The 22,129-nt window shown below is 30.3% G+C and overlaps 3 protein-coding genes across 3 annotated transcripts; 2 read left to right on the top strand and 1 right to left on the bottom strand.

The window, feature by feature from the left end:
- The first annotated feature begins 7,944 nt into the window (after positions 1-7,944).
- Positions 7,945-8,475, top strand: LOC132715578 (E3 ubiquitin-protein ligase TRIM33-like). The gene has a single exon (XM_060698588.1). The coding sequence runs from the start codon at positions 7,945-7,947 to the stop codon at positions 8,473-8,475; it is 531 nt and encodes a 176-aa protein (XP_060554571.1).
- A 236-nt stretch (positions 8,476-8,711) lies between these two features.
- Positions 8,712-9,764, top strand: LOC132715579 (uncharacterized). Its single transcript, XM_060698590.1, has one exon. It carries the CDS (start codon positions 8,712-8,714, stop codon positions 9,762-9,764), a length of 1,053 nt encoding a protein of 350 aa, XP_060554573.1.
- Positions 9,765-12,233: 2,469 nt separating this feature from the next.
- LOC132715580 (porphobilinogen deaminase-like) lies at positions 12,234-21,381 on the bottom strand. Its single transcript, XM_060698591.1, has 5 exons — positions 21,290-21,381; positions 20,214-20,347; positions 14,540-14,617; positions 12,900-12,975; positions 12,234-12,380 (listed from the first exon to the last, which is right to left on the bottom strand). The coding sequence occupies exons 1-5, from the start codon at positions 21,332-21,334 to the stop codon at positions 12,234-12,236; spliced, it is 480 nt and encodes a 159-aa protein (XP_060554574.1). The 5' UTR covers positions 21,335-21,381.
- Positions 21,382-22,129: the final 748 nt, after the last annotated feature.

The raw sequence follows: 22,129 nt of genomic DNA on the forward strand, positions 1-22,129 counted from the left end.
TAAAATTCAAACCCCTTTTAATTTGTTCTAATAGTAATGTTTCCATACTTTTTTCTTTATTTTTTTTTTTTTTTTTTAAGCAATGCTTTTCTTTGTTTTTTTTACCCTTTTTTCTATTTTTGTTAGTCAAAAACCTTTTTTTAAAACCCCCTTTTCTGTGAAAAATTTTCCCTATCTTGAAAATTTTCCCCCAGGCTCAAATCCTTTTTGGGTTTTTTCCCTTTTTTTCAACTTTTTTATTTATTATCTTACAACGTTTATATATTCTACCCCTGGATTGCTCTGTGACAACTTTCTTATGCTCTACTAGTATTTTATTGCCATGATAATTTCCCATATTCTATTCTTTTAGTTTATTTCCGTTGTATCTTTCCTATTCTTTTAGTTTTTTCATAGTAACTTGTTATTTTAATTTGTTTTCATGACAATATGCTCAGCGCTCACCGTGTGAATATATTTGTCAAAAGGGGCGGGTTTTTTGCTTTACCCCCTGCTGTAACCCCCAGCAATGATCCAAAACTTTCCCATATAAAATAAATAAAATTTACCTTTTAAAGAACAATGAATCAGAAAAACATGCAAAAATGAAAAAAAATTTTGGGTTTAAAAACAAACAATTTTTATGGGCGGATATTTTCAGGAAAGGGGGATAATTTTAGAAAAACTTTTAGCCCAAAACCCTTTATTATTGTGACAATTTTTTTTCTGTATAAATGCCCATAAAAAAGTAAAAGTTTAATTAAACAAGGGCGGGAAAAACAGTGTTAGAAAATAATTTTATTTCTTATTCATATAAAAAATTTACTCTGTTTTAAAAAAATTAAAAACATAATTCGTAAACCTTGGTGCCAGAAATTTAGATTAACTCCTATTAAATCTAAAAAGGATTTAACCCTTTTGATACTTCACTAAGAAAACGATCTAACAGGGAAACTAGTTTTTGGTTTTGCAATTACCTTCACTGTTTTTTATAATATAACATTTTAAAAATTTGGCCCAAACCCATTATTTTTTTATTCATATTTTAAACGGCATAAGTGGGGTTTCATCCCAAACCAAAAATTTGCATTGAAATTTAAAGGGCACTAAATTCAGTTTAACACAAGTAATATAAATTACAAAAATGTATTTAGATACCAGTTAACTAGATAGCCATTTTCATTTTGGAAAGCATTACAAATCTGTTTTTTTAAAAAATATCGACAAAAAGGGATGCACAAGAAAGTCTCCTTTTTTTCCAAGGGGAAAAAAAATTTCATTATATACAAAAAAGCAATGTAAAATCCCCAAATTTCCTAATAATAAATAAACACTTAATATTAAAAAGTGAAAGAAAATTTTATTTAAAATGTGATTTCAAAAAAATTATTTTAGCTTTTTTATGACAACATATGAAAACATCAACGGGAATGCAAAAAATACTCATAATTAAACAAATATCAGTAAAAAAAAAGGAGAAGGGTTATGTATAAACAGAGACATTAACCTTAAACCTAATGAACCCTGTACATTAGTGCTTGGGGGTTTAAAGGGAAAAATGGAAAAAATTCTAAAAAAGAAACCCCCCTCATGCAGGTGGGCCCTTTGTTTTAAATCTTGTTTTAGAAGAAAAAGGGGTTTTGAGGGGTGGGGATGACTTATTTGTTAAATGCCCAGACTAGTAATCTAAGGATTGTTGGCCGGGGGGATTAAAAACCCCATGGAGAGAAGCCGATATTGTTTTCAGTGCTATCATTGTTTCATTTTGCTAGATGGTTTAAAAGGGAAAAGATTCACGGGGGTTTCAATGAGTTATAGTTCTTACAATTTTCTGTCAAAAATTAAAAAAAAATTTTTTACAAAAAATAATGAGTGTTTTTTTCTTTCCCAAAAGTTGGGAACAAACATTATTTTAAAATGCTTTCATTAAAAACTCATTCCCCAGAGTTAAAAAAACTTTTTTGTAAAGTCTCTCAGACTTTTTCCCAAAAAATTTCCCCAAAAAATTTTAATTTAAAATTAGTAATTGTCATTTTTCTGAATCCCTTGGGAAAAAATTTTGAAAAAAAAGTCAATTTTGGGTGTACATGGCCCCTCATTTAGTCCCAAATTTAAATTTCCAACAAGATTTAAAACATCAAAAATATTTAGTAAAACCAAAAAACAAATTGCAGGGAAACTGCAAAATAAATTAAAAAAAAAACTTTTGTTTTGGGAAAACAAAGAAATAAATTTTTATTTTTTAATGAATAAAACAAAGTTACAAAATGAACCAGATCAAAAAAAATAAAATTTGAAAAGCTGTTTAATAGGGTTGAGAATAAAAATCTAAAAACTTTTTAAAATTTAAAAAAATGAGAAAAAATTGCATTTCCAAAAAAAGCCCAAAATTTTAAGGAATAAATATTTTTAAGTAAATTGACATATATTAAATCACCTTGGGCTTTTTTCTGTGTAAATTGGTAAAGGGGTTAAAAAAAAATCAAATTAAAAAAGAAAATCTTTATACCTTTTAAGTTGGTTTTAAACTTGTTTATTTGTAATCTTTTAAAAATTTTTGAAGTTTGTGATTAAAAATTAAGTACATTATTTGACGTTTTCTTTAAAAAAAAATCTTTTTCAAATAAAAAATTAAACTTAAGTTTTGTACCCTTAAATCTTGTTAAATTTTAATGATCTTGTAAAACGTTTTTAAGAGTATATCTTTTTCTGAAAAGGTATTTATAAATATAAAACTTTTTTTAAAAAGCTTTAAAACATCAAAAGCCATTTTTGCATGAAAAAATTTAAATTTTTTGATGAAAAAATTTTAAAAAAAAAGAAAAAAGGTTTGGGGGACTAAAATGAATAATCAAATTCAAGTTATAAAAAAAAGGGCCAAAATTTGCCTTGCCATTTAAAACGGGGGGACAAACCCAATGACTTTGGTTGGGGAAACTATTTTCCCAAATTGGGTATGCCCCCTAATTCAATTAAGAGTTATAAATAATTATTGATATACAGTGTTACTTCTCAAAACCGAACACCTATGGGACTAGCCAAAAAGTTCGGAATTTGAAAGTTTCCGGAATTCAAAATTTTGGGAAATTTAAATTCGAACAAGTGAAACATTATGTTAAAAATTAAACACCAAGTTTGACATACTGAAAAAAAAAGGAAAAGGGCTTTTTTAAATTCTTTAAAATTTGGCAAAATTAAGAGATTTTTTAAAAAATTAAAACAAATTTGCTTTTTAAAAATTTCTTTATCACTTTAAACTAAATAAGTTGATACAAAAGCTTTAAAAATTTCATGTTTACCACTATTAAAAACCTTTATTTTTTTTTATCACAATTTTATTTCTCTTTTTTTGTTTTTTTCACACTTTAATCAAGGGGTTTGCCCATGGTTTGACAATTTATGATTGTAAAAGTGCCAAGATAAAGGGTTTTTCTAAAATTTGGGAAAGATCTGTTTTAAAGGGTTTTTCCAATCTAAATTTAATTTTTCCCTTACACCTTTTTAAATTTTTCCGGGGAAAATTTTGGAAAAAAATTTTGAATTGATAAAAAGCCAAATTTTAACAAAAAAATTTGTTTGGAATCCAGAAGTTCAAAGGTTTTTTATTACATAAAAAACAGAAGGAGAAATTTGGGGACCCTAAAAAAATTTTCGGATTGAAAAAGTTTCCAGTTTTTTAAGAATTTCCCCGGGAATTTTAAAATTTAAACCACTGAAATCTATGGTATGAATTCAGGGTTTAATTAAAAAAATTAACAAACTTGTAGGGTTCAATTTTTGAAAATTTTATGAAAAAAATATTTTTTATATCATTTTACTAAATTAAACGGGGTTTTTCAAAACAAATTTTTTTTCTTTTGGGCCCAAAAAATTGAACTTTTTTATTTGTTTTAAAAGAACAAAACAAGTATCTCAGAATAGATTTTTTTCAAACTTAGATTACCAAAAATATCTATAAAAATTTTCAAAAAATTTTTTAAAAAAAATTACTGATTTGACTTACATTATTGACCAACATTATTTTTAGGTAAAAATAAAAAAAAAAAAAATCTTTTTCTCCATATTTTTTATTAGCACCCTTTTTTTAAATAAAAATTAAAAATTAAAAAAAACTAAAAAAGGGGCCAGAACTTTTTTTGAAATTTTTAGGGGTGCTTCTCCTTTTCCTTTTTTTTCTTTTTTCCCCCAATTACACCTTTGCCGTCTGCTTTTTTAAACTTTCCCTTTTGAATGGTAGCTGCCTCTTTTTGCTTAAAGGGGACGGTTTTTTAAGGTCCCAAACCAGCATTCTCTGCTGTTCACAAAATGACAGGTCTAAAAGCTCCTGTTTCAATAGCGGGAAGGTGACCCCATTGGTAGAAAACTGAAATTGAATTATCAATTTAAACTTATTTAAACCATTTCCTTAAAAAACTAAAAAATGAAAAAAAATACAAAAGGTCGGGATTTTAATTTTTTTTATTTTGGGAAATAAACTTGACGGTAAAAAATCAAGGGCTATACATGTACAGTTTAATCCAAAAAATTCAAAAGGTTTGTGTGACCTCTGAATTTTAAATGCAGTTACTTTTAAATTTAATTGTAAATGTGTACATGTAGTGGGGACCCCCAACAACTGTAGTTAACTCTTTTTTTTTTCATTTTTAAAAAGGAAAATAAGACCCGACGGGAAAAAAGGATCATAAAAAACCCCCCGGAACAAAGGTACCCTAAAAAACCAAACAATTTTTTTCCCTGTGATCAATAAATTTAAATGCAATTTAAACCCCAGATTCCCTTTAAAGATTTTTGGGGACAAAAAACTACTTTTTTTCCCCCAAATTTTTACCGGAAAAAAAGTTTAGGGAAAAAAACAAAACATTCCTCCCCGTGAAGAGCCAAAAAAAACAAAAAAACAATTTTAAAACATTCCTTTCCTTTTTCTTTTTCGGTTCCCCCGAAACAAAACAAAATTAAAAGCACTTGGGGGACCAAACCCATTTTCTGAATACACCCCCTTTTGTGTTTTCTCAAAAAAATTTACCAAAAAAATTAAAAGTTAAAAAATTAACCTTTTTTTAAAAAAAAAAGAAATTTTTTATTTTTTAAAAAAAAAAATTTTTATGTCGTCAATCCCAAAAAAGCGCGCAAAATTTCAGACCCTTTTCGGGGTCTGTTTTTCCTTTAAAAAACCCCTTTTATGTAACTTTTTTTTTAAAACCGCCCCCCCACCTCTCCTTTTGGGAAAAGTAAAACCCCCGGGGCTTTTAAAAGGAGATAAATCATTTTTGTACTTTTTTTACCCGAAAGGGCCCAAAATTATGGCCCGAAACCCCAGAAGGGGGAATCCCCCCAATTTCCCCAAAACTGATTTTTTACATAGAGAAAAACTGTGATATATTGTATGCAAAATAATCAAAACCCCATGTTCAAAATTCTAAATTTTTTAATTAACAAAAGAAACCTCTCCTTGTCCTAAGGTTATAAATGAATCGTTATGCTCGTCCATATTGTATTTTCTTGTGGCGAAGGTTAAACAAACCACACACAAACACGCATATACACACAGTCAAACATTTTGTAAGATGTCAAATAAGTTATTTACCTGGGAGTCAGTGAGAGTGGAATGAACACATACTGGTACACTACATCCTCCTTCCTGTAAAATTCAGTCATAATTAAAAAAGCTTGGTTTTCCAAAAGTTTTTTTTTTAAACAAATTTTTGAAGGCCCCCGTTCCCCCTTTTTAAAACCAACCCAAAATTTGGGTTTTTGGGGAAAGGGGATGGGTCCAAGAAAGCCGCCAAAATTTTTGGGGCAGTCCCTTAAACCATGCTTTTCAAAACTCCTTTTTTACTTATTTTAAAAATTTTAACAACAAAGCAAAAGGGTTTCCGAAAAACAAATCCGGGTTTTGTAACTTTAAAACAAAAAAGGTTTTTTAAACCCCCAATTTTTGGTTTTTTTTTTGAAGCGGTAAAAAATTTTATTTAAGGGGGGAAAATTTTAATTTTCGGGTTTTTTTTTTAAAACAAAAAGCAAAAGGGAAAAAAGAAAAAAGACTTTTGGAAAGTGATTCAAAAAAGGGGAAAATTAAATTTTTTAAAAATTAAATTTAAGGCTAAGGCAAAAATCCAGTTGTTTCAGGAATGCCCGTTCAGCTATACAACTCACGGCTGTATCTTGGTCATGTATAGAAGACAATAGTGTGAGTGTTTTCTCATCACCTGTTGCGACACTCGCTTCCATCTGCATCGTGCACCTTGACTTACTGCATACATACACTCTGATGGATTAACACCGTGGCAATAAACAACAATTAGTAAATCAAAACATGCTACTTCAGATATCAAAATATCCTTACATAAAGTGTGTCACATGATACTTGAGGGAGACCTACCTAGCAATTTCAAGAACAGAAGTATATGTTTAAGATATATAGATACTGGTTTGGCAAGTAAGATATCTATTCTTACTTACGGACCTCAAATAAGTAAACAATTCTTATTCAAGGGCAGATAACATAAAAATATATAAACAGTGACCACAAATTTTTTTTCGCTTTAAAATGTTTCTATGATTAATTCTAAACAACATGCCAAGTTTAATGAAATTCTATTGAACAGTTTTAATTTTGCCTATATGTCTACATGTATATGAAAACTCGCGAAAACGTCTTTAATTTGATACATTGTATATCATTTAAATGCTTTTACAAGTGCATAAATACAAAATATGAAATTTAACTAGAAATGTGTCCATAGGACACGGGTGCTCCCACACTCCAATGTTTTGTCAATTTTATGACTCTAGGTCAAATATTTTTTGGGCTACATGTGCCACAAGTTGAAAACTAAAAATCTTTTACTAAGTAAAGGGCGAGAACTTTACAAATACTGAATAAATCCACAAGCAAACCCAAAGGTGGCTAAGTACATGACTGACCAACATTCTTGTAAACTTTCAGACCTACAGGTCAAATATTTTTTTATTTATGCATGAACAAGTTGAAAATTGCAAATTTATACTAAGTCAAGGGCAATAACTCTAACAAAACTGAAAAAAAAATTCTCATGCAAAATCCCAGTTGCATAGCTTCACAGTGATGTTGATCATTATTCCTGTTAAGTTGGTGGATTCAAACTCAAGCGCTCAAGGAACAAAAAACACAACATAATGGAATGGTTTTTACTAAGTCAAGGGCAATAACTTTACAATTACTTGATTAATCGACAAACGAAACCCTAGGTGCATAAATACACATGCTGACCAGTTTCGTGACTTTAGGTTAACTTCTTTTGAGCTACACATGACACAAATTGAATTTGCAAATTTTCACAACTAAGTCAAGGGAAATAAATCTGACAAAACAGAATAAATCCACAAGCGAAACCCCAGGTGCACAACTACACATGCTGAGCAATATTCCTTTAAGTTTCATGACTCTAGGTCAAATACTTTTGAGATATGTGCGACACAAGTTGAAAATTGTAAATTTTTACTAAGTCAAGGGCAATAACTCTAAACCTACTAAATAAATCCACACAAAAATACCCTGGTGCACAACTACACATGCTGATCAACATTTCTGTAAAGTTTCAAGACTCTAGGTCAAATACATTTTGAGCTATAAGCGACACAAAAGAGATTGGACGGACAATGGTAAATCTAAATGCCCCCACAAAAAGCAGTCTTTAACCCCACATAACATTTAAATATAACTTGGATCTTGAATGTTTTTACCTTTCTTAAAATATAGTACATTTTTATCAATATTGATTTTCTTGAACTATTTTGGCTCATCTGGAGGCATGCAGCTTTAAATCAGATGCTTAATATTTTCACAGGCATTTATAATCTCATTTTAAACAAGAATAATAAATCTGTCAATGTAAAGATTTATACTTCCTCTTTTGAACAATTTTAAACACAACTTTGTGATAGACAGTCTAGAACGTTAATTCATGTTTTAGAGAAAAAAAAATCATGGCACATTCAAGGATAGACTTCAGTGCTTCATTTACACAGGACTCTGATGAAGTTCAGGAAATGTTCTGTGAACATTGTGATAAACATGACAAGCAATATGTTCCTGCTGAGGGATTTTGTGAGGAATGTTTTGAGTACTTGTGTGGTACTTGCCTTAAATTTCATAAAAGATATATGGTCTCTCATACTATAAAGAATAAGAATAACATGCCACAGGATTTCTGTCTTGAGAAATGTTTTGTCCATCAAGATGAATTAGTCAAGTTCTATTGTCAAGCTTGTAAGAAATTTGCCTGTTATGAATGCAAGACTCTAGACCATGGGACCTGTAGTATGGTCAATCATTTGCCAGCCCTTGTTCCAGGGATTGAAAACAGCCAAGAAATTAAAGAACTCACTGAAAATCTTGATATGTTAATGAAAGATTTGGAAATTACAGAAAAACATGTGAACATAAACATGAAATATGTTGCTTCACAAGAAACAAAGATATTAGAGATACAGTCAAGAAAAAAAAGAAAGAAATAATGTCGGTGTTTGAAAAACATCAGACAGATATAATTCAAAACTTTGAGAAAAAAAATTAAGAAACCTTACAAAAACTCAAAGAAAAGAAAAACGAACAAATTGACAAATTACAAGAAAATCAATGAAAATTAGAAAAGTTATTAAATGATGAGCAAAATGAAATTAAGAGGAAAATTGAAATCATAAAAAAGAATGACAAGAAAATTTTGCAGACAATCATTGAAGAAACCTCAAAAATGAAAACAAAACTAAACAGTATATCAACAGAGTTGGTGCATCATCAAGGTATAGATCAAAGATGTCAAATGTTTGTTGCCCTGAAGAAAGGGCAGGAAATCATTGATCATTTAAAACCAGATGCAGATAAACAATGTAAAAACAATTCCATTCATTATTACAAAGTTGAATGCAAAGCTTTTGAACAAAATATAACCAATTTACAAGACTGTGGCAAATTTTTCACCTATCAAGAAATACATAAATCTGAAGTACAAAGAACTGCAATTAATCACACAGATATTAAATTCACAAATGACTTTGTGCCATCTTTATGCTTGTTTAAAAGAGACTGCCTTCTTTTATGTAACAAGGCACATTCAAAACTAATTATATTCAAGGATATGTCAGTCAGCACTTCATCATATGATACAATAGACCTGCCACCAGGACCTTGGGCTGTTGCTAAAGTTGACAATTACAAAGCTGTTATCACATTTCCTGAACTTGGAATTATAAGACTGATAACATTCTCCAAGTCTATGACAGTGACCAACACTGAAGATATAAAAATAGGAGAATGTTGTCGTGGTGTTGCCTATAGTAACAACAAGCTTATAGTATCATACACAGATAAACTAGCAACAGTGAAGATATTAGACATGTCTGGTAAAGTATTGAAAATATTTGATAAAGATCAGCATGAGAATCGTCTGTTTTCTGATCCTTATCACTTAACTATCAGTGCAGACAACACAGTTATATATGTATCTGACTTGAGGAAAAACTGTGTGTTAGGTTTAACCTTTGATGGGAAAGTCAAGGCCATTTACAATGATGACCAGCTGAATTTGCCATATCAAGTGACTGTTGATAGGTCTGGAGCAGTGTTTGTATGTGGACATTTGTCAAACAATATACATCAATTATCATCTGACCTGACCAAGGTGAAGATTCTACTGGATATAGAACAAGGAATATATGGACCAGAAGGTGTGGCATACTGCCAGGATAAAAACAGATTGTATGTGCACAATGGTAACATTAAAGTGTATGATTTAACACTGGAATAAATCTGTTTCTATCTGAATAGCCTGCAGAAAAGACTTGAAAAATATTATATATATAATTTCATTTCATATTTTTTTAAATTGCAAAAGGATTATAGTGATGAATTTTTATAATGCAAGATTGCTTTTGTGAAAAATGCTATGCCACCGCATTAATACAACACTAAATAGTAATGAAGGAACAGATTTTTTTTGTTTCTATACAAATGAAGATTGCCATTATGCATAGATCACTGACCTATCTTATTCTTATTATTAGAGTATTGTTTAATCTATTGTTATTCAAATAAAAGATCAGAGTAGGAATCTATCAATGCAGTTGAGTCTAGTGTCAAATTGGTGGTGAAGGTTATTGATCGGAAACCATTTTTACTTACAAGGACAATGTGATCTTGACCTTTGACCCCAAAATCAATAGGGGTCATCTGCTGGTCATGATCAATCATCATACCAAGTTTGAAGTTCCTAGGCCTAAGGGTTCTTTAGTTATTGATCGGAAACTGTTTTTACTTACAGGTCAATGTGACCTTGACCTTTGACCCCTTGACCACAAAATCAATAGGGGTCATCTGCTGGTCATGACCAATCACCATACCAAGTTTGAAGTTCCTAGGCCTAAGGGTTCTTAAGCTATTGATCGGAAACTGTTTTTACTTACAAGGTCAATGTGACCTTGACCTTTGACGCCAAAATCTTTAGGGGTCATCTGCTGGTCATGACCAATCACTATACCAAGTATGAAGTTCCTAAGCCTAAGGGTTCTTAAGTTATTGATTGGGAACCGTTTTTACTTACAAGGTCAATGTGACCTTGACCTTTGACCCCAAAATCAATAGGGGTCATCTAATGGTCATGACCAATCACCATACCAAGTTTGAAGTTCCTAGGCGTAAGGGTTCTTTAGTTATTGATAGGAAACAGTTTTTATTTACAAGGTCAATGTCACCTTGACCTTTGACCCCAAAATAAATAGGAGTCATCTACTGGTCATGACCAATCACCATACCAAGTTTGAAGTTCCTAGGCCTAAGGGTTCTTTAGTTATCACTCGGAAACCATTTGTTCTACGAACCGACAGACAGACAAATGCAAAGCAATATATCGTATAAGTACTAATTTCTGCGGGCTTAATATTCTGCGATGTTTGGTAAAATAAGGGGTTCTAAATTCCTGCGTATTTTATTTCTGCGGTGTCATCCTTCACGCACTGATGCGTTTTATTTCTGCGTTTTAAAGATATTAGTACATTATTAACCAATAAAAACAGACAATAATTAAATATTTGTTGATGTCAAATTACTTCCGGTTAATATACAGATGACTTATAATGTATCTCATTGTAACCATCAAGTTTTGGTATATACACTTTAATAAAGAAAAGAAAACCAACAATATGAAATGACAATAATTTTTATACTGTATGTGTATAAATTCGAAGTGTGAAAAATAAACAATGGTGTAATCGCACATTATAAGACACAAGATATTGTACAAACACAAACTATTTTGTTCATTGCAGGTTTTAATGACAATAACAAACAAAGGTCGTTTTAATGACAATAACAAACAAATGTCATTTTGATATATATATATCGTTAAATATATTTCAAAATGAGAAAATTAAAATAGCGGCATTAAAAACAATATAAATCGGACACAATTAAGTATTTGATTGCATCAATATAAATGTTACTTTCAACTACAGCAATACAATACACCCCACAAACTATAATTATAGCTTTTAAAAAAACTATTTGCCAAAAATCAAGCCTAGGGTGAGCGAAAATCATACAAACATTATTTATTTACATAAAAAGAACAAGCAAAGTAACGGGTTTTTTTTAATCTTTAATTCACAATGGATGCATAAAAATCCCATTACCGTTTAATTTATAATCTCTACAAAAGCCGATAACGATACATGGTACTGAAATTATACAATAACTGTTGTTGAAATATTCATAGTGGAAGGCTTAATTTTCTGCGTTTTTTAAATCTGCGGTGTCATGACGAACCGCAGAAATAGCAGAAATAAAGTTCCCGCAGAAAAAAGTACTTATACGGTACCGTCTTATCTTTGAATTGGGGGCATAATAAGATAAAAATTAATAGAATGCTGTTAAAAATATAAAGATTATAAAGCTGTCCCATCCTTTATAATCATCATAAATTAATTAGCTCTTTCATTTGTTGTAAAAGTTGTTGTATACAAGAGATTATATTGATAAAGTATGTCTGGCATCATATTTCCTTTTTGTCTTGTTAATTAAAATGTACTATTGAACATAGTTAACACTGCTTAACCTATAACTACACTTAATTCATATAATTGACAAGCCCTCCTTTGAATTTGAAACAGTCCACTATAAAACCAAGGGATTTCAATACCAAAATGCTGCTAAAATAAAGCAGGCAACAGTTTTGAGTCTGGTCAGACTAGCCTGAGTACACATGTGTATTTGTGACAAATCATTATTGCTGCTTGTATTCAGAGAATTGTCCAACCTGTGCAATCCTGTCATCCCAGCCCATTCTACGTAGACCAGCCTCCGCCAGTACGATGGCATCATACTTGGTGTCCTCGTCCAGTTTCTTGAATCGGGTATTCAAGTTACCTCTCTTAAAACATTGTTAAGGATTTATTATATTATTAGTTATCAAGATTTTGACAGGTTATATGGCCCCATGATATAAATGGTTGTTTTAATGCAGCTCAGGTTATATTGCAAATAACCATTTAAATACAGCCATATAACCTGTCAGGAATATTTATAACAAATTTATAATACTGCAAACTTGCTTTTTTAGAGAAAAAAAGTGAGATTTCTTCATGAATTGACAGCAGCCGTATATATAAAAGTATATAAACATCACGATTAGCCAATGAAAAGAGACGTTACAAACTTCGAGTATTACAAATAGGATTCAATTAAATGTACATTCATTGTTTTATAAATGACTTAACTACATGTACCTGCAGAGTTAAAAATCATAAACTATTTAATTTCATAAGTTTGTTTAACGCATTATATAGGTAAAGAAGAAAAAGAATTACAATTAAGAAGTCACAAGCCAAAATCAAGGAGTAAACACTTCCAAACTTTCACTGACAGAAGCTCGACGTTTCAAAAAGGATACAATACTTTCAAATTTAAAAGTTGGAAATTTTCTTTGTAGCTGTGCTGCTCTTCTCAGGGAACTTGTACCAATAACACTGAAAAAATATACATAATATCAATATTGTAAAATGCCATACCATAAACCATTAAAGCAGCACGCCTCCAGGTTCACACTAATTTTCATGAAAATTTTGAAAACGTATTTAAATGTATAATATTGTGAAATAACCAAAAGGAAGCAATTTACACATTATCAATGACACTAAGAATCTACCTAAATGACCAAAAAGTGGTCAAAATATGCATAAATAGCCCTTACTATGTTAGTAACGCAGTAGAAATATAGTTGTAAATACTAAAAAATCAGTCATTAACCGCACATAGCATGTAAAATATTACTTGAATCTTGAATAATTTAACTTTTCTTAAATCATAGTACATATTTCTCAAGTTTGATATTATTGAAATATTTTGAATTATCTGGAGGCATGCAGCTTTAAAAAGTATAAAGCTATGTCTGATACAAATATTTGTTTGCATTTTGAAAAAAACAAACTTCCAATATGCCTGTTAAAAGAAATATGTAAAGATATTTCTTAAAAGCAAAGGGTGCCTGTACAAAATCTTTGCTAAGCAGTTAAAACCCTATTTAAACTGTACATCTAGCTACATAATTTTTTTTTTTCGAAACATTTTATTCTATTGACATACAATATTCATGTGTTTCTAATAATACTTAATAGAGACACTCGATGTAACAACTCTTTTTAGAATCCTCAAGAAACTACAGTTAATGAATTCTATAAAAGTATTTCATTAATTTTTGTTATAAAAAATATTTTATACCCTTTAACCAGTTTGAATCAATAGTAATCATTATTTGCCACCAGTATAGGCATGCCTACATATCCATGCAGCCTGACCAGCCTCTATATTGTTGGAAGCTAAAGTTTTGTATTTTGATATTGAAATCTCTTAGGGATTTTGGATTCTTTCATGGGAGTAACTTATGAAGTTAGTGAAATTGGTAAATGATAAAGCTAGTGAACTGAAGTTAGTGAACTGGGTAACTTATAAAGCTAGTGAACTGAGTAACTTAAGAAGTTAGTGAATTGAGTAACATATGAGGCTAGTGAATTGAGTAACTTATGAGGCTAGTGAATTGAGTAACATATGAGGCTAGTGAACTGAGTAACATATGAGGCTAGTGAACTGAGTAACATATGAGGCTAGTGAACTGAGTAACATATGAGGCTAGTGAACTGAGTAACTTAAGAAGTTAGTGAAATGAGTAACATATGAGGCTAGTGAACTGAGTAACTTATGAGGCTAGTGAATTGAGTAACATATGAGGCTAGTGAACTGAGTAACATATGAGGCTAGTGAACTGAGTAACTTATGAAGCTAGTGAATTGAGTAACATATGAGGCTAGTGAACTGAGTAACTTATGAGGCTAGTGAATTGAGTAACATATGAGGCTAGTGAACTGAGTAACATATGAGGCTAGTGAACTGAGTAACTTATGAGGCTAGTGAATTGAGTAACATATGAGGCTAGTGAACTAAGTATCTTATGAGGCTAGTGAATTGAGTAACATATGAGGCTCCGGTAAACTGGTAGGGGACTAAAAAGATAAAGTAATATAAAAGATATATCACCTTGCATCAGGAAGGTCTGCTAATTTCTTTCCTTTATGTTTAGGGTGCATAACTACAGCATCAAACTCACTGTCTCTCCTGTAATATAACATAAATGTTAATAAATATCATTAATGAACCAGAGTCAAAATCAGAAATTTTCACCAACAATCAAGTTCTGTTAATGTCACAAATTTTCATGAAAAAAATGTTTCAGTTTCATATAAATTTAATACAGATGAGAACAGAAATTGGTGAATGTTTAACCTCATGAAAATTTTACCTCAGGAATTCAAAAGGTTTGTTTATGAATTACATCAAGAGTTTATACCCTGGTACAATTTTCCTTGGCATATTTGCACCATTAATATTTGCACCATTATCTTAAAATAACCCCAAATTAATTAGAAATATAGATGAAAAGTGGTGTACATGTAATTGCAGTCATGGAGTTTATATATACCATAACAAACCATAATTTTATCTACAAATATAAATAGCAATGGATACACTCGTCTGCAATTTATGAAAACCATTCAAAAATATTTTTTCTACTTTTGAAAATAACAGGTTGTGTTCAGCTTAATTTTGATATAAAAAGAAATATAAAAAAGGCAGACCTTTGGTATTACATAAGTAGTTGCTTAGAACTATTAAGTTTAAAATTTAAAAAAAAAAAATATTGAAAATCAATGTTGAAATGGTAAGAAAGACTCCAAATAATAATTTCTAATGGAAAATCACCAACAATCATTTCAAATTATTGCAACAAAAATTTATTGTACAATGTCATGTAGAGCGGGTGCACCTATTACCGAACACTTAAGCCGCGTTTTATCTCGGTCGGAATTATGAGCACTTTAAACTAAAGAGAGACAACTCTTAAATAGATTAGTAATTATGCTACAATTTTGGCCAGTTGTTGTGCAGCAGAAAAATGATAAAATTCTTTTAAAAAAATAAATGAATAAATATGCATGATGATTTTCTTTTAAACAAAAATATTTATAAATATAATCATTTTCTAAAAGGTCAAATTTTCAGAACAATGTGTGAAATTTCAAATATGTTAAGTTACAAATATTATATGTTTTAATAACAGATGTCAAATTAATATTTATGTAACCAGAAGATTAAATATGGCTTTTCCTCTTTGTCCAATCAACAGTGCTAAAAGTTTTATTATATTTAGGTGATAATGTCAATTTAGTCGTCTGTACTTAATAAGTTGTTAAACCTTATGACTGATAAAATGTCCAGGTGATGATTGTTGTTATAAATTCTATGTTGCTATGTTACCATATTTTGTAGTGAAACCTGATTGGTCATTTTGTTATTTAAGACACAAAAATGTTAAAATTCTATTGGTCAGTTTAAAACGAATTCCTATTTAGAAATGTTGTAAAGATACATGTAGAAAAATTTAGATAGTTAGATTTTGGATTTCCAAGTGATAACGTTGTGGCTCTCCACTAGAAATATTTGTTACTGTTTTTTAATATCTATTTGTTAACATAAGGATAACCTGTGTATATGTTATATATTATTTGTGGTATTCCACTAAGAAAGATTAACATTAAAATATATAAAACGGAACATTGTGCTGAGATTCAATCCACCTTCAGTAGAACCTATAAGTTAGTGCATAATACAGTATTAGAACCCTGACGAATACAAATAAAGGCGTTATCGTCCGATCAAAAGATCTACCAACTGCCCCTAATACCGAATGATGATTGTAATTCCGAACATTGGTGTTCCTAATTCCGAACATGAGGAACTTTTTAAAATAAATATGTTGAGTAAACAAATACACACCATTTTCGTACTTTGGCACAAATCTACATTAGAAAAGAGTTTTGTCAATCATCAAAGTATTTCTAAAATGTTAATTTTATTAAACATATTCATTTCTGCAACAAAAGTATTGAATGTCAACGAAAAGGAAAATATATAGTTTCAAAAACCAAAAAAAGGATTCAAACAATATATTCAAACATATTTTAAGCGACAATATTATAACTACAGTTTGCATCAAGTAATCTTCTATATGTAGAGAATATATGTTGTTGCACTAACACTAACAGTATTTACATTCAAAAGGAAGATCATCCGAGCAGTCGGTAAGTTCATCGGCAACACAAATAAGAACAAGCATTTGATAGTATTGCGGGCAATACAGTAGTCCCCTACCGGTCCCTCAAAAAGTTCTTTAATTGTCATACACTCCTGTGTATTGCCATTTATAATGAATTTGAGGATGAAGTCTGTATTTGAAAATATCAACCACAAAACATAATAAAATAAGTTTGTCTATATCACAGTAATGTGTTAAGTTTCCATGCTTAGTAAGGAAATTATGTTTATACAACCTTGTCATATTATTACGATGTGGGATTTTAAAGTAAATCCTATAAGGAATGAAGAAGTTGGAGTGAAAATACCAGTTTCTCGAAAAAAATCTAAGTTAAAGGGGGACATAATTCTGGAAATAGTCTTGCTAGAGTATTTAACCTTCTCAAAAATGTCGAGTGATAATAAGAAACATATATATGAAGTTTGAAGTAGATACATTAGGAAATAAAGAAGTTATTTAAAAAAGACAACATTTTTTCCCCTAAAAAATCTAAGTTCAAGGAGGTAATACTGATATTTTTTGTGCTAGAGTTATAAACCTTGTCACATATGATGTGGTTGATGACCAGAAACTTATATTTAAAGTTTGAAGTAAACACCTTAAGAAATAAAGAACATATAGTGAAAAAGCTGAAAAATTTAAATCAGAAATCTTGAAATTCAGGCTATTTGTTGCCATAGCAACCAGAATTTTCAACATAGGAAGAAAAGAAAAAGATGTGCATAATCTCCAGACTGCCATCTACCCATATTTCAAGTTTCATAAAAATATTTTCAGTACTTTTTGAGTTATCACTGGATCCAGTTTATGTGTTAAATTTGCCATATTTTCAGACTATTTGTTGCCATAGCAACCAGAATTTTCAACATAGGAAGAAAAAAAAAAGACGTGCATAATCTCCATACTGCCATCTATCCATATATCAAGTTTCATAAAAATATTTTCAGTACTTTTTGCGTTATCGCGGGATCCAGTTTTGTGGACGGACGGACTGACGGACTGACAGACAGACAGACAGACGGACAGACAGACGGACAGACAGACAGACAGACGGACAGACGGACGGAGGGTAAACCTAAAGTCCCCTCCGGTTAAACCGGTAGGGGACTAAAAACAGCGCCTGAAACAATTTATGCACTGTATATAGTCCTCATAAAGTGTTTTTCACTTAAAACAGCTTGTAGGACTTACTGCAATATATCATCATCTGAATCGGATGCCTCAATTTCTTTTATGATCTGTTTAGTCTCTTGCTTCTTTTTCTCCTTCAGTTCTCTCAGCTTTTTCTTCGCCTCTTCTCTATCCTTCCGTTTCTTTTCGAGTGCAATCTGTTTTTCTTTCAACTCTTTGGCTCTCTTGAGCTTATTTTGTAATCGTTCTCTCGATCGTTCTTGTTTTTTTTTTTTCAATTCCTTTTCTTTCTTTTCTTCTTTTTTCGTTCAACCATTATCTGTACTTTTCCCCTGTTGCTTTTGGCATTATCATTTTACGTGCTTTTGGTTTCTTTGTTTCAGTCTTTGGGAATATTAAATGTTTGCTAAATGGTGACATAGATACGTCTGTTGCTTTAGGAACACATCCATCCGAAGATTTCGATGGTGTTGTAATAGAATCAGTCGTAATGTTAGGTGTCACAGTAAACATGGAGGCAGTTGATGTAGCAGTCGGCTCCATTGAGAGAGACACGACTGTGAATGGCTTAGATGGAGTGGTGACTAAATCATTTGAAGCTGTAGGTATTTCATCAAGCACAGATTCGTTTACAATATCTGACGGCGATAATTTACCAATTGATGTAGGAGGAGTCACAGCTGCTGTAACAACAGTAGTTGCTGTAGTTATTGAGTCCAATGGGGTGAATCATTCTCTTTCAAGTTTTGTTCGGAATTTGGAACATTCAGTGAGTTCATTATGTAATTCCGAACACTGCCAGTTATTCATTCATACGACCTTATAACATGTACAGGGGCTTTACACATGATTTTTATGTTTGTCTACATCATTGATTTCAAAAGAATTTGACTAAAGCATCAATATTCAATATTTTATGATATTAGTAAAAAATTGTAAAAAAATTGCTAATAAATAAAATGTCTAACCAAAAATTGAAGAAAAAGAGAGACAAATTGACGTTATAATAATGATTTCAATTTTTTGAATTGTGTTAAACATGAAATATTAAATGAATTATAATATTTTGGTCGGAATTAGGAGCATGTTCGGCATAAAGTGCACCCGCTCTACAAGAATTTTATTTTATTTAAAACTGTGCCCAAAGAAAGTATGCTATGCACTTATCTTCAATTTATAAATTTTATATAGACTAATATAATATATGGATTATTTGCTTTTATCATTTACAGCCCTACTTCAGTGTACTCCTGTCTGGATTTTATGAATGATATCTGTTCATATAATTTGTACTGGTTTGAAGTTTAAACAAATAAATCAATCATATTAAACTAAACAAAAGAAATGAAATATAGCATAATCATTACACTCTGACCTTTTCATAATATAATCTCCTTCAGAATTATAAAGTTCATAACATACAAATATAGGCTATAATTTATAAAACTTATTTTTTAATTAAAGGAACTCTTCTGAGGTCTAACAGTGTGAACTCGAAAATTTAGAATTTCTTTCATAGATCAGCTGGCACACTCAAAAGAAAGATATGCAAAAGATATTTTAGAAATGCATTCTGAAATAAATTGAAAGATTTATTTTTATGTCATTCTCAGTCTCAAGCATTGCAAAGCTTTTCAATTTTGGGGGGAAAAAATCATGATTTTAATAAAATTCAATAATTATTCTGGAAAAACAGAGTGAGAAATTTAATGATCTGCAATTTTGCATACAGTTATTTATCTAAACCTACATCCAATGAAACATTGATATTGAAAAACTTAATTTCAGTCTCTTCATGTCAAAAAACCTCAGTGGAGTCCCTTTAATGACTTAAAAAAAAATCTATGGATAACTTATTCTGTATCTAAGGAAAAACTTCAAACATCTAGGTCACCATAATCATAAATATGTGGACAAGTTATTCATAAATCATACTCGCAGGACAATATAGTACTATAAATTCATTTGACAATTTGTTTATAAATCTAAAGACAAGTAATGTAAAAGCTCCAGGGAAACTAATAACATGTATTATAAATGTAAAATAAATTATATGAACATCACTCTAATACTTTTGAAAATATTATATGGGCAAATCTATGAAAAAGTAATTTATAAATCAACAGTTAACTTACATTTAAATACATTTATAATTCCAAGGACAAATCTTTAATAATCTAATTTAATAATCTATGGAAAACTTACTAGTAAACGGTAGGACAACTCACTCAAAATAATGACTTATATATAAATTTTATAAATCTATGGACAACTTATATATAAATCTATGGAAAATTTACTTATAAATACAAAGAAAACTATAAATCTAGCAACAATTAAATAAATGTAAGAACAACTTAAAAAATCACTTGATAATTTTTTCATAAATCTATGAACAACTTCTTTACAATTCTATGGAAAACTTACTTATACACACATCCTATCACCAGGTTTTCTGCTATTCTTGTTGGCAAATCTTTCAGAGAGTGGACAACAAAATCAACCTCACCATTCTCCAAGGCCAACTCTAACTCACGTGTGAACAGGTCTTTAGCACCAATCTGTGAAGAAAAAAGAAAGTATAATAATCATTAAATGTCTTGAAATCTCAAACTTGATGACGTGTAACATTTTATTGAATACAGAAACATATTGAAGAGAAGTTTAAGCTTCAATCCATAGAATATTACTTTTTAAGCTGCATGCTTCAGATAAGTACACATTTTTAATCAAGCTCTATATTTGAATGAACCCAATGCCTCTTGGGGCCTTGATCCTGGTGGCCTTGACCTTAGTGACTTTGACCTTTGATCCAATGACCTCTAAGTTTGTATGGTGGGTAGAGCTAATGAATGTGCATGGAGCTGTGAAAGTTGGAAGGACTTCTATGTATGGGTCAACTTCAAGATCATAGTTTTGTGACAAAAAAAATACATCCTCCCATTATATTGATCAGAGTGGCATGAAAATATTATAGTGAAAGGCTTGAATAAACATTCACTATCGAAGTGACTGACACTTTGTAATAAGTTTTATGCATATTCATTAAAGAAATTATTGTTTTTGCACCATCATTTCTAATTACTAACCATTACAGTGCAAGGGGATTATGTGCTAAAGGTAAATATTTCTTTGCCTTGTTACTATGACAACAGACTGCTCTTAATAACTTCTTCATTTTTTAGGGCAACAAAAGTTAGGCGTATGCATTATAAATGTACTTGACAACACCTTTATTCCATGTTTTATCCCTAAAGTGACAGTGTATGAAATATTATTTTAATGACACACGATGATATGTAATTAGTTTAAACAGACTAATACAGGTAATATTTTGTATATATAAATGCGGTAAAATTACTTAACACAACTTACATTCAGAAGTCATTAGATGATATAAACAAACCAAATCAGGGTTTGACATTTATTTTCAAATATGGAAAAAAAATTCTGGCAAAAAAAATACCAGTACATGTAATTAATTAGATATGTAAATTATTTACCTTGGATAGGGCAGAGTCTAAAATCTTGTCACCAGTTGTAGTCATGGTAACTAAAAATTAGAAAATATGGCATAAAATAAATGAAATATGACCACATCACACCATATGAATAATAAAGGAAATATTTTAATAAATGAAAAAAGAGAGAGGTAAATTTAATGTCAACTAGTTTCAAATAAAACATGCAGAATCATGTTTACGTCAAATTTATAATAATTTTACAACATAGATAACTAAAATTGATTAAACTTATCATTAGCCAATTGCCAGTATTGAGTCTAGGCCAGTTGGAAAATTGTCAGTCTAGAAAGACTCTATGACCTTGGTTAACTTTGGAATTTCTGGTAGAAACAGTTCTTAATTAAAAGCAAGGCAAGTCCATTACACAAATCTAAGGGATAAATCGTGGGCTTAGCGCAAAACGGTTGTAACTCACTTTTTTCCACAAAATAACATTTTTAACATTTTCAATGTGTTTTGTGGTTATACATATCCTCAGTAAGTATTTTAAATGGATTCTGAAAATTAACAAGTTAAATCAATATTTGTCAAAAGGTTGTATCTCAAATTGCTCTTAATTTTCAGTGCAAAAGGGTTGTATCTCAAGTTACAACCTTTTTGCGCTGAAAATTCTGATAGTGCAATGGAAGTAAATTAGCATTCTGTTTGTCTTATTTGAATCATCACATGAAAAGGAGGGTTTAAAGACAGTAGAAAAGATTTTTTGTTTAAATATACCTAAATAAACCTTAAATATTGGTAAAAAATCCAACTAAATTGGGATTTTATATTATCTTCATGAAATTCTTAAATGTATATTACACTATAGTTTAATCTCAT

Source organism: Ruditapes philippinarum, unplaced genomic scaffold (genome assembly GCF_026571515.1).
Source record: "Ruditapes philippinarum isolate M1 unplaced genomic scaffold, ASM2657151v2 ctg15285_1_1_1_1, whole genome shotgun sequence".
NCBI lineage: Eukaryota > Metazoa > Mollusca > Bivalvia > Venerida > Veneridae > Ruditapes > Ruditapes philippinarum.

Excerpts from the sequence above, each read along its gene's own strand:
- LOC132715578 (XM_060698588.1), top strand. The coding sequence starts at position 7,945 with ATGGCACATTCAAGGATAGACTTCAGTGCTTCATTTACACAGGACTCT.
- LOC132715579 (XM_060698590.1), top strand. The coding sequence starts at position 8,712 with ATGAAAACAAAACTAAACAGTATATCAACAGAGTTGGTGCATCATCAA.
- LOC132715580 (XM_060698591.1), bottom strand. The coding sequence starts at position 21,334 with ATGACTACAACTGGTGACAAGATTTTAGACTCTGCCCTATCCAAG. Across the intron at positions 12,976-14,539 it reads GCAGACCTTCCTGATGCAAG|TGTTATTGGTACAAGTTCCC; the intron begins GTGATATATCTT and ends ATATTTTTTCAG. Across the intron at positions 12,381-12,899 it reads CTTTTAAATTTGAAAGTATT|AGAGGTAACTTGAATACCCG; the intron begins GTATCCTTTTTG and ends CAATGTTTTAAG.